We start from the raw sequence: 13,460 nt of genomic DNA, 5'->3' as shown, positions 1-13,460 counted from the left end.
GGATGCTGTGGAGCTCCACTGACCTAAATGTGCCCCTACAGCAATGCCGAACTGGACTCTCAAACTCCTGCTGCATCTCAGGTCTCCACAGCAAGATTGCTATGGAGCTGTGTTGTCTGCAAATAAATATCACAGAAGTCCATACAGGACATGAGCTACCCAGAGCCATATTGCACCCTGGAATGCTTGCTATGCTTTCTTCCTTCTCTTTCATTCTACTCTGTCCATCAGAGACACAAGCACTACCATTTGTTCCTATCTAAATGTGCGATTTACTCTCTAGCTTTTGTCAGCTCTTTTATTAAGGCACACTTTGAACCTACACAGGTTCATTTGCCTACCTTACCCATGGGGATATGACCCCAGGCAGGAGACAGGTGCAGAACGCTTTCAGATGTTAGTGTGGCAACAAAACGAGAGCAACAATATAGACAACAACAGGTTCTTTGCAGCTTTTAGATGGGAAGATGTGGATGGACTTACTGCAGACTTGGCTAATAATTTTGTTTAGTCACCTAAAACCATTGGTGCATTTCTTCTGCTCTCCCAGGTCTGGGCAATTTGCCTTGCTATCATTGGCAAGGTGTTCAAGGGTGCTGGTCTTCAAATCCTCCCACGTCACCAGCCAGTAACGCCAGGTTTGCAGTGACTTACAACGACAAGAGAGAAACACTTGAAGATTTTGCTACGTGTAGCAGAGGTTATGCTATGAGAAACAGGTGCGGAGTGCAATTATTGACCGCTTTAAGCCTTCTATTCATTTCAGTGATCTGCCTGTCAAGAGCAGGGGAGTTGTGCTGCTACACCACCAGAGGAAGGGAAAGATTGTTTAACAACCATGCAGGTCTGCTTTGAAACCCAGCCGAAAAGTTAGACACTGATCCAGGGCAAACAAAGTCCCACTGCATCTCACCTTGACGTATTGCCCTTGGCTGAAAAAAGGATGAGTGGGAAAAAACGCAAAAAGCACACCGTTGGGATTCTGCAGTATGGAAGTTTGTCTCCTTCCCAGAAGCAGCACAAAATCAGGAGGATATACAGCATATGGAAAAGGTGCCCTGAGAAAGTAACTGGCAGGCCTACACTCCATCCACCAGAAGGTGGAAACAGACTGTGGACCATAAAGAATTTTCAAGCACCGAGTATCCCTGCTTACCTGCACTTAGAGATCTCATTTTCCCCATTAAAAAAATCCCAAAATGATGCCCTGAAGTATCAAAAGGCTTATGACCAAATGCATTTTTTAAAAGGTAAAACAGCTGCGTCTGCAGTCCATCTCTCGCAGGTGCTGGGGTCCAGCACTATGACAAATGTGAGCAGTGTGACGGGCCTGTTTAGGTATGCAGCGCAGGCATCCCAGCAGCCACACCAGATGGCTCTCAGTAGGTCTCAACAAGAAGAACAACCCTCCTGGGCAAGAACAAGAGAGAGGAACAGGGGAAAACAAACAGAAGCTAAATATCTCATAAGGAAGCTTCAGTTAAGGCCTGTGTAATGATCATGGTCCTGCATCAGAGATCTTTGCTACATCAGTTACCTGAATTGTTGGGAAATGCAACTCAAACATAACACAGCCATGGGTTTTCTTATACGGGTTCTCTAAAATCAAAGTATTCCTCTTCAATTATACTTAGGGATATCTAAATAGCATTTAACAACACAAGAACACCACCTGTATTTTCACTACTTCTGATGTGTCTTACCATGAATATAAAATTACTGATCGACATTAAAATAGTATGATTGAAGATCTCATCTGGAATCCGGCAGGTTCATTTTTTAGCTCAAACACAAAACTAAGTTTACAGCACCATTGCAATTGTTTTAATGTTTCCCAATTCATTTTCTCCCTGAACATCAGCCAACACACAGTACCGAATACAGAAGGAAATAAGAAAGGCAGATGGGATCCAAACATCTACTATTTAGTATATTTGATATTTCACTCGGTAAGTGTATAAACATACAAGTGCTTCTCAATCACATCTATCTGATGTGAATAAATGCATTTCAGAATTTGGTCCTGATTCCTCAAGCTATGAGAAGAAAAAGCAAAAGGTTTCCCTTTCAGTCACAGGACTCAAACAGAAAGCAGATGCAGTCTCTGAATGGAAAGAGGTGTTTCTGAGGTATGTTACCTGTTGCCAAAAAGATCATGAACAGCAGCATAATCTGAAATCACTGTGGTAATAAAGGTACCTAAAAGAAGCTGTCAGAAAGGAAAGGGTAAGGCAGCAAGTACAGAAAGAAAACCCACAACATTCAAAGAGCAATCTGGGATGTACATTTAATTTCAGCTGTGGTACATCAGTAGTCCCTCAGGTACTTGTATCGCTAAATATGAAATCCTCAGATAAAATGATTTTCTCACAATTCTGGCACTGCCCATCTGACTGCAAACTGAGCCCTCCCCCCAAACAAACAGTCATCCTTGAAGACACTGAATACTGCCAGTCCAGCTGCACTCCTAGCTCACGGCCTCACAATGTTATAGATATTTCCGTGTACGACACAGAAAAGCAAAAGAGGATGCTACCCTGACCTCATTTGTTGAAGAGCTAGGGGTGGAACACCTTATCTCTCAAAGATCAAAGACAATAAATTCACGTCATAGTCCATTTCATATTTCTGAACAGCATCTCAGTTAAGCTTAAACAATATTATCTTAAGATGATTAAATAGCATCATTGTAATTCACAAATACCGTCTTAATCTTTTTAGTTAAAAAGACAAAAGCATCGCTTTGCTGCCTTTCATGTCCCTCCAAGCAGTCTGTGTTTCAGACTTGCTGTGGCAGGAAAAACTGAAAGGCAGTGCATTAATCCTGTAAGACTTCAGGCAAACCACTGAATTAAAAGAGAGCCTTCTAATATTGTTTCATGTACTCCCTAACATTTTCTGAAGCTGCAAATTTCAGTACTATGTTCTGTTTGGGAGATTTCAGTCTAACATCTAAACCAGGCAAAGAAATACACAGTTTTACACCTGATCATATAAAATACACTTCTGCAAGTCCCTACATTTTTCTTAACCTGAGTGCTGTGTAGTGGCAGTCCCAGACAAATATCATTTAGAATTTCAGAAAGCAGCAGTACTAAATTGGAAAGTCTCAGGGAGATGCGATGTGACTTTAAAAGTGACTGCTACCACAGATTTGCATTTTCTCACTTAAGGTTACTTCTATTTCCACATGGTATAATGAGCATGAAACAACACTTGGCATTCTTTCAAAAACAGGATTAAGAATAAGAACCACAACAGGTGTCATGAAACAGCAGGAAAGGAGACTGTGAATTTTTGTCTTATGAAGCCTAACAACATCCCCTCCCACCACTACCCACATGGTCCCACATGGTTTGCACTCCCAATGAAAACACTAGATTCCCTGAGAAGCAGAAATCAATCTTGATGCTCGTAAGAAACTGCCATGCTGTTTCAAAATAAGCTTTCCATATATGACAAAATTTGAATTTTCCAAAGACAAGTTGACAGCTACTAGCTCAGGATCAGATTGCTGCTAAGACTTACGCTCCTAAATACCCATGTCACTGCTGGAAATAACTGTTTTAATACGTGTTCTCCTCGTCCAACAGTCCACTCAGGAACATGAGCCAAAGGGTAGGATCAAACAAAGATTTGAGACCTGCACCAGTTCTTATTAGGCAGGTAAGACCCCTTCAGCTGAGAAGACTGCCTTTTGCCAATGTCTTTAAATATAAGATTTGAGAAATAGATTTGCTTCACAAACTCACAGCAGAATCCCTTACACATGAGGTACTGTAGGTCCTATCACTGGCTACCAATGATGCAGTACATAAAACCAGTGCACTTGGGACCCAGCTGTCAGTGTGGGAACTCACTGTAACGCTTTGCAGACCAATTCAAAACCACTTCTATCACATGAAGTTAAGGACCAATGAGACCATTTGGCTGATTTAGCTCAGGACCCAAAATGCCTTCACTAGCTGTGGCTGGATACTAAACTGCAAATTGGGCCAGACTTTTAAGTGGACTTGGCAGAGCTTTTATATACATATATATTACCCCAGCAGAAAATGAAGACAACTTGAGACGATACCACTGACCTCCAACAAACATGTTCATTTCACTTGTATTTCTCATCCACTGAATTTTCCAAGAGCTCTGACAGCAAAGCAGCTACAGAACACTTCTCACTAGCCTGAAGTGTTGAACTTACCAGGCCAGGAGCAGCAGCGGAGCCCAAACCCTTATTTCCCCCTGGGGAAGGGCTAATGGCAGGGCCTGCAGGCTCACAAAGTGCCACAAATATCTGAGCTCAGCACGCTTGCACTGCAGCCACATGAGGAACTTCTGCTCCCACGGCATCCATCAGCCTCAATGACCCAAAATCCACTGAGCCAAATGGGAAGACACCGCAGTGACGTGCACTGGATTAGAAGAGTCACCTACCTACATGGCTTTCATGGCAAGAAACATATTTGAACCAAGAACTGAAACATCCATAATTACTAAAACCTTTTTAATGCATTCTATTCCACTTCCTGTCCTTATTTGCTCTGAAAATGCTGAAAAGTTATTGTAACTGTTCCCAGAAGTCATGGAGGGTTGAGATTTCATTTGTGGGTGGTTGTTTTTTGTTCGTTTGTTTTAGTAATAAGCCAATTACTGTCTAAACTTCCATAAATACACAGATATTTACTCTAAGAGTGGGTGCTCCATTTTTCCATTTAAATTCTATTACCACAGTGAGCAATGCACGCTTAGGAAAATCAAGGTGTCATCTTTTCTTTGTAGGTGTTAAATCCTAAGAAGTGGACAGTAGCAGATCAAAAAGGTAAAAAATAAATAAATAAACAAACCAATTTACTGTTTGCTATTTCTGGAACTTGCTTTTGAGTGTTTAAGTCATAAGCTTTTTCCTGAAACTACCAAACAAAAAGGGTTTTCCTTGACCTAGAGGAAGGAAAAAAAAAAAAACAAACACAAGAAATCAAAACAGGGTAGCGAGTGAACAGAGAGGATATGAAAGGGATAAGATTTGAGAATGAAAACTATATCCTATATTTTTATCTGTACAGAGGACAAAGAACTTATAAATACAAAATACTACATCTTGGCCTACACAAATACAATAAGGGAATTGCACAGTTACATACACTTGCAATGTGTCTTGCCATAGCATTCCATTAAATATCTCTGTCTTAACATTACTGAAATCTGTTAGATGAAGTTTGTTAGATGGCTTTCCTTCCTTCCCTCTCAATTTATTTCAAGGTCCAGCAGAGCCTGGTTCCCCCTGCCCCAGCAGAAATAAACCCAGGGCTCCACTTTGTGTGGCTTGACACTTCCAAAGCGTGAAATGAGCTGACAGTGGAAGCTGCAGGTAAATTGGCAACTTAAAAAAAAAAAAAAAGAGGAAAAAAAGAGAGAGAAGGCATTTCCACTGAAGCAATTAGGAGCAGAGAACTGGCTAGTTAATGCTTGCTAATTTAACACACTTAAGGACACAAACGTTATGGCAAACAATAGTCTGGAAAAACAAGCACATTGTAAGAAGTCCTTACTGGCTCCCTAAACACTTGGTACCGAGAAGAGGATCGTTTATATTAGCTATACACCTGGGAAGAGGAGGGCAGACTGGAAAAATTGGAGCTGAAGTGGCAAAACACAGGAGGCAGCATTTCCAGAACATTATCGCTAAGGTTTCCCCCCCCCCCCCCTCCACAGATAATAAAAGGTTTGCTTCTTCTGTGACAGACTACCCTGCAAGGCAGCAGCAGCAGGAGCACAGGCCTTAGCAGTCTTTGCGGCTATCTGATTACACGCCACATCCACTGAATTTAGTGCGACCTCCGCAACCAGCTGCCAGGAGACCAAAAATAAACCCTTCGGCAGGTTTTAAAACAGGAGACATTTCAGCACTTTTGCCCTCACAGGATTAGATGCATCAGTTTTACCTTCTTTTCCCTCTGCTTTCACAAATGAGTTTTACTGGTCGATTGCTGGGGAGAGGCAGAGGCTATGTTAGACACCAAAAAACAAGCACAGAGTTCAGAGGTAGCTTCTTCCTTCGACAACATCAGCTGAAATTAGAAGCAAGGCAGCCAACGTGCCGCAGAGATAAAGCTCAAGGTGGTAGGACAGACACACATCATTTAGCAGGCTACCAAGTAAACTCATCTTTGAAACTTGTATGCCAAGATGTTGATGTCCATTATGGGATAACTTCAAAAGTAACACTTGTGTTTGGTTGTTTTTAAAGAAAAAAATGTAGGAAACTAACCAAGTACTAATGAAATCACTTCTATTAACACAAAAAAAGTAATCAAAGAGAACGTCCCATCAAGCTTTTATGAGAATAACTGAAATGACACATTTCTCTTTCCCTATGGTTTTTGGTTGATTGTCTTTTTTCTCTTGTTGTCTGGGTTGGTTAAAAACAAATGAACAAAACAAAGATTCCTCGGTAACAGAATCTGCTAGCAACATTCATCAGTGCAACAGAACAAGGGAACATAGGTAGCATTTACACGAGAAAGTTTCTTGACCTAAAGTTCTGGGGTAAGGGAGGTAAACCGAATTAAACTAACTCCCAATCATCATTTTTTCATTATTTTTTCATATGTAAAAGGAGGTACAGATGAGGATTTTTTCCACAGAGAATGCTGTGAATTGATAGCTTTGTTCCAGTTCACTACAGTTTCTTATTGATTTTCTCTCATTTTAGCCTGCATTGATTTGTTAATCCCTTCTCTGTAACGGTTCTAATGACAAATCGAGAACGAAAAAAATGCATGCTTTAGGGCCTGTTCCACCAACCTCTTGCTTCAAACCATAATTGAACTTGGATTTGGAGTATGTGTATATAGGGTCAGACCTGACTCACCCCATTCTAGGGTACTCTTCATACTGACACCTTTCCGTTCAGGCTTCTCACGGATGGACAATGCAGAAAAGAACGGAAAGAACATTGGAGGGCAGAACAGGATTTCTGCATTTAGGGCAGCCACATCCCAAGGCCTCTGCTCACACAGCCTTTGTCTTAGTATTAAGTCCATTTTTAAACAATTTTGCAGCATTCCCCATAGTCAATTAGCAGGTAGTAACTGCATCATGCATGGGAGTGGCACCAGCAAACATTCAGGGCATTTGTTGGTGCAGAGCAGATGAGCACTGGGCTGGATCCCGAGCTGTCCGTGAGCTCAGAGGCAGCAGCAGTCATGGTGCACTGTTGGTAACACAATCGATGCAGAAGGACGGGACACGGTATTTTAATTTAAGGAATATAGTACGAGCATATGCAGGTCTGAGAGTTACAAGCAAGATAGTTTAGATTGGTCACTGCTGCAAGTAGCTGCAGTCTCTTTCCATTTCCCTGATAGTTTTAAAGAACTCCAAGTAGGGTACTAATGGTGGTCTTTAACTGTCCAGGCAATCCAACGGAAAATGAATTTATGCATGATGTTGCTGAAGCCTTTGCCCACCCTCACATTTGTATCACTGCCGTGATCACGTGCTGTGTGGGTCTCCAGCTCCTGACTTATGCCCATGTCACTCCTCCTACTTCACCCACATTGTAGGAAATCAGCCCTTCGGGGTCTCCCTTATGGATCCCAGTGCAGCCCAACTCCTGGCTGCCACCTCACTGCTACAGCGCAGCCCTGGCAGAGCAGCTTTGGGCACTGAAGGCAGCCCTCACCCTGGGAGAACCCAAGGGAGAACCAGCCAGCCCAAGAAGTAAGCCCTCTGTCTGCAGTGGTAACACAGAAATGGGAACTCCCATTCCTCCAATGGGGAGGAAAAGCAAAAAAACAAGAATATACCAAGAGGTGTATTTCAGCGGCTTAAAATAAACAACAAACCACATTACTGCAACAGGCAGTGAAAAGAGCAGCAAATTGCTTTGACTGCAGAGGGCCAAGAGAACGTACATACTCCTGACAGCATTCCTTGGAAAAAAAAGGAACCCTTTGGAGGATCCAAGCCACTCAGTACTGCACAGGATGAGCGGACACACCGCAACAAATGTACATACTGGAAGTACAGAGCACAGCAGGGTCAGGAGAAAGACAGCAGGTACAGGTTGCCACAGGGCAAGGAGTTATTTTCATTCCCTGACACGGCTGGCTCCCTACATTCATCATCAACATTCAGGCTTGGTGACAGGGAAAGTGAGGAGGGAATTAAGCCCAAGAAATCACATACCCAAAAATGACACTGTGACACACGATTTTTTGTGATTTCCTAACTGAAATTCCAGCTCCCTGTCCTCAGCTGTGATCCAGCACAGCTTTCTTTAATTACAGAAAGGAGACAATGAAAACATGGCTCCATGTGAACGCAGCGCTGCATATTCACAATGACCGTAGCCCTTCCTTCCACCAATTTAGTGAGACACGTTCAGCACTGCACAATGACGACTTCTCACTTGTTTATTGCTGCAGCAAATGTTTGCTGCGACGTGAATGACATGCTGAACATACCACAAACAGTAAAATGATAGCTATTAAAACCAAAAATACCAAAACGGCTTGGAAAAGCATTTTGACAAGGAAGAAACATTACACCAGGTCTTTGTAGCATTTGCTAAATACAGAGGCTCATCATATTTCAGGCCATTTGTATTTAATTGTCCTTTCATCTGAAGAGCAGTGGATGTGAATGCACATCAGGCAGCAGATGAGTCAGATGTTCTGAAGAGGTCCAATCAAGGACGTCCCACAACACAAGAGCACTGCCTGCATAATGTCTCACACAACTGACTTCTGCTACAGCCTCGAGTTTCTTTGCAGTGTCTCATCCCATTCCGTTGTGGCTATGCACCAAAGCTCCAAGAAAAAATAATAAATAGGCCTGCAGTCTCATAATTCAAAAAGTTTAAACACGTGAGACTCCAGGAACCTTATGTCCACATACAATTAAAGCTGCCAGGGTGGCAGCTCAGATTAGTAGATAATTATCTTAAATTCGAGATTTTGTTCTTCCACCATTTCAACTGAAAGAGGAAAAAAAGGCACTCATATTTATCAATGCCAACGTTTCAAAATGAATTTCTGAGATGAAGGCAAACTCACAGTAGAATAGGTCGCTCAAAACACTTCAAAAAACAAGTTTCAGAGTGGCAGACAGACACAGACATTATACATTATACCAATTTCAGCACAAAGAAGGGAGAATCCCCAGTCCTTGGTGGAGAAAGACAAGGGGATAGAGACAAGTCACAGCACAGGAGGTTACCTAAAGGACAGCACAGGAGATTTAAACTAGTGTGCCTTTTATATTGCCCTGTAATTCTTAGATCAGTTTCTCCTTTTTGGTTTTAACAGGATTAACCCCAGTGCAGAGGCAATCAACAGACCACAGCTTGGCTAAAAATTTGGTTCAATCATTAAAAACAATTTATAAAAATTGTTCATGGATAAAAGTCATTAGTTGTAAGCCTCAACTATTAAACTGGCTCTCCGTATTGAAGTGCAAGTTGGAGTTGATAATTCAGGGTAAACACACAAAAGAACTCATCCTCTCTGTATTCATTTTGATTCAGCTCTTAAATCAAACCTCATCTCCATACAGCAACAAATAGAAAAAAATATAGTTCATGTGTTGAGTATGAGCTAGTTTTCATTTACACAGCCCATGTGCTGCAACTTAACCCAACTTTAAGTCTAAATTTTAGCACTGACATTATTTTGTAACCTTGAAGTACTTTAGGCTCTTATTATCTGATTTTTCCTTTTCTCATCAACACAGCTCCTCTCTCTCAGGGTACAAATGATGCTAGCTCCTGATCACACACTTCTTAAATCATCTTCATGCTGTTAGCTCTGCAAAGAATGATGCCTGCTCCAGAACACTGCCATTGCTATTCACTCAGATCAGGTCTCTCACAGGTCTGTAAGAAGGAACAGCACTGAGGGCAGCAGAATGAAGATGAGATTGTTTTTACTCTTCCTTTCCAAAGAATATATCTGATTACATCTCTGTCCTTCACCTTCATGGATCACTTGTCCTGCCAAGCTTAAGTTCCCCTGGGCAAAAGCTACAGCTGTCCTGACTTTGTACTGTACAACAGGACTACACACTTTGGGCGTTGCCCAAAGCATAAATGAGTAACAGCACGAAACAGATTTAACACCAGTGTTCTCTGTAAACAGCCGGTGACAAAAGCAGGGAGAAGAATCTCATCTCAAGACGGGTGTTTGAGACTCCCTGGAGCCAACACCGACTAAATATGTTATTTGTTACTGCAGTATCCTGGACTCTAAGGCTCCACTTTTCACCTTTCACTTTCCACAGGTGATGGGAAAGGGCAGAGGCTGACTCTCCTAACCAAAGTCTCTCTGTGAAAGACAATCAAGAGGCTGAGATGCAACGCATATTTGCAGCTGAAGCTGTCAGCCTCTCCCTACTCCTCACGTGCCAGCTGCCCCACAGGAAGACACAGACCTTTCAACTGGTCATTTGTCCAGATGGGACCTGCACGTTGCCTTCCAGCAGGCCAATTGCCACCTGCTGCTTCTTGGACATGAACAAGGCAAAGTAGAGTTTGTCAGCAGTATGGGTTGCAAATTGCAGGCGAAAGGAAAAAAATAGAGTCCTTGTGTGATGTTTTCTTCCTAATCATCTTTGTGGTTGTGGATACATCAGTTTGCTTCAAATTAGCCACATAAAAAGAAAATTTCCAATACCACTCAAGGACATTACAAGATAGAGAAATATTCAGGATTGCCTGAGACAGAAGCTGTGATGTTACGTATCAGCTAGAGAAAAGCCATTAGCTAAACTGTGACAGAGGGCTTCAGACAGAAGTAGTGCCTCAGCTGGGCAAGGTCTGTGGTGTAATTGCTTGAAGTAACTAGGAAAATACAACTAACATTCACATTTTTTGAGGAAAAGGTACAGCATTGAAGAGGCTTTCAGGGTAGGGCATAACTGCATTACCTGAGCGTTCCCTAGGCTCCCAACCTTAGATGCTATCGCGCTGGGGAAACTTGGTGTGCTAGCTCTAAGGAACACCACGGAGCGTGGAGTGGAGTGGAGACACCACGGCTAGGCTCTGTAATCAGGTGGGGCCTCGATTGTTCTTGTGCACAAAGCTGCACTTTTTGCCACCCTGAGCCAAAGACCTGTCATGTTTTGACAAATGCTGTACCATAGTGTACTTTTTGCTCATTATAATATCATTATAATACCAAAACACACCTCCATCCCAAAAGCTACCCGCCTCCAAGGTGCGACCACCCCTCACTGAGCATGCGCCCTTAATTTCTCGGAGCCTATTATTTTAAACGGAGATGGGAAAACTTTACACCAATCATAACTAAGATATGCTTGACTAGAGCCACTCAAGCTCCACCTAAAAGATAGAAAATAATATAAATTGGCCTAAGAGAGAGGGGGATGTTAGGGAAGATACCACCGTCAGGGGAGATACCATCCCGAGGAAATACAACATCCTTAGGACCTCCTGACTCCTGGGATCAGTCGACGGGCTGAGCCTCTCTTCCCCCCCCATTGGGACGCCTTTGGGTGAGATCTGAATACTTGCTTATAAATCTCTCTAGAGTCTTTGATCCTTTTAACGCATTTATTTCTAGGCCATGCACCTGCAACACCTGTGTATTTCATGCATACTAGCTTGCTTTTGCAGACAGTCACTATCGCTGGCAATCCAAAAGAACCTGATTATCTGTTGCTGTAATAAACCATAATTGATTGCATTGTGATAGCTCTCATTAAGTGCAACTAGGGTGAGGGTGGTTATCCGTGATTGTTCAGTGTTCTGAATCCAACCAGACCCCCAGACGGTTAACGCGTTGTTGGTGAATGTCCGACTGGTTCAATACCCTGAATCCGACCGGGCCCATAACGGTTAATCAGCTACACCCCTTAACGCGACAAGGTCCCACCTCATCTGCTAGACTTTATTAAAGTTGCGGCTATCTCCTGTATGCATTTAGATCTGAAGGAATTTGGCATCTTTTGCTAACGGTAAATCTGGTTCCACCATGGAAAAAATCAGTTTCTTAATGCAAAAGCCTTTTAAGAAATTTGAAATAATTGAATCAGATTAACTTCTGAGCTTACAGGAAGAGCAGCAAGGGCTTGTGCTGCAGCATTTGAGAGGTTTCTATTAGGAAATTGTTCTGATTATCTTAATGCACCCAAGAAAAAAAAACTGGAAAAATGATAATTTCCTTCATTACCTGAGATGCTCCATTTAGGCAAGGCACGGAAATTGGGACGTTACACAACAGCTCCAAGTGTTGTTCAGACGCTGTGCTCGCCTCCTGCCTGTCAGGAACCACCGTGGGTCTTCCAAGTTGCCCATAGTCTGCTCTGCCCCAGGTGAACACCTTCCCAGTTTCTAAATGCAAAACACATTTCAAGATTAGTTATCCACTAGGTTCTTGGAACATCTGGATGCTATTTCAAAACTAGACCACCACTTCTTAATGCATCTTATCTAAAGCTTCAAGAAGTGAAAATTTACTCACTTCTTAAACGAAAAATTCTTTGCTTCTGGGAGCATAAGGAAAAGTATACTAAAACTACCTGAGGACACATTAAGATGTCCTTTAATTCAGTTTCTTCAGCCTCGTTAACTTCCTAACAAAAAGGCCATCTGCAGGGTGGCCTGGGCTGTAGATGAAACCACATCAGTAAAGCTGTGTAACCCACATATACTGCATGCAATAATACACATTATTTATATAAAGGGCATGTTTCTAGCTTGACAGCAGCACAGACAGAGCAGCTCATTCTGAAAGGTACGAGATTCTTCTCTGTTCCCAGTATTTGCCTTAGAGATGTCCATCCCATGTCATGTATTTAACATTTGACGTTTTCCCAACAGAAGCTGCCTTCTGTAACAACTTCTGCTGGCAAACAAACAGCCCTCAGGACAGCAACTAGTTAGTCAGGAACACCACCACGGATGTCATTAAGCACTGGAAATGCACTGGTTTGTTCCTACAGGAAAAACAGCTTAAAATGAAGTCAGCAGTACTTGGACCATTCTCCTCTCCAGATTATAAAGGTGCTCACTGCTGTAGGACTGACACCCACAAGCCCAGCCTCCAGCACGAACAATATCCATAAAGAAATGCTTTTTACCTTCTGTTCCTCCTCCCCCCCCCAAAAAAAAAAATCATGCTAAGTGCCAGCTTGATTTCCTTACCGAGTTACACAAACACAGCATCAACTGGGTGTTCTCAGCTGGCTTTTGACTAGAAACAGCAACCCATGTTACAGCCCAGAAGGAAGCCTGCGATGACCCTGAGTGATGCGTGAGCTTCAGCCAAGCATTAAACTTCTCTCCAGAACTGAAATTATCAAGCTAAATGATCTTATTTTCCTCATATCTGTGAGAAGCCAAGTAAGCCAGCTGTAACATTCACTTCTCCCCTTGTAAGTCAGTGTGGATGTGCAGAGTGCCCAAACACAACAGCTAAGGGTCTTCCTAGCATGCCATAGCA

The 13,460-nt window shown here is 42.5% G+C and overlaps 1 protein-coding gene across 16 annotated transcripts in view; it reads right to left on the bottom strand.

The window, feature by feature from the left end:
• The window catches only part of SERGEF (secretion regulating guanine nucleotide exchange factor), a 142,357-nt gene that overhangs the window by 88,112 nt on the left and 40,785 nt on the right, over positions 1-13,460 (bottom strand). For 14 of the 16 annotated variants that reach the window (XR_011809847.1, XM_072039269.1, XM_072039271.1 and 11 more), the window contains one exon: positions 12,189-12,349. The exons of 1 other annotated variant lie outside the window; for it this stretch is intronic. Coding sequence is in view for 14 of the 15 variants with exons in the window: in XM_072039269.1 (XP_071895370.1) it covers positions 12,189-12,349 (161 nt within the window). In the remaining variant the exon portion in view is untranslated. Of the gene's footprint in view, positions 1-8,396; positions 8,978-12,188; positions 12,350-13,460 lie in introns of those variants that run through there. One more of the 16 variants, XM_072039277.1, reaches the window with a different exon arrangement.

Source organism: Anas platyrhynchos, chromosome 5, assembly GCF_047663525.1.
Source record: "Anas platyrhynchos isolate ZD024472 breed Pekin duck chromosome 5, IASCAAS_PekinDuck_T2T, whole genome shotgun sequence".
NCBI lineage: Eukaryota > Metazoa > Chordata > Aves > Anseriformes > Anatidae > Anas > Anas platyrhynchos.
Note: the sequence above shows the minus strand (reverse complement) of the source record. Positions and strands in the feature narration are given on the sequence as shown.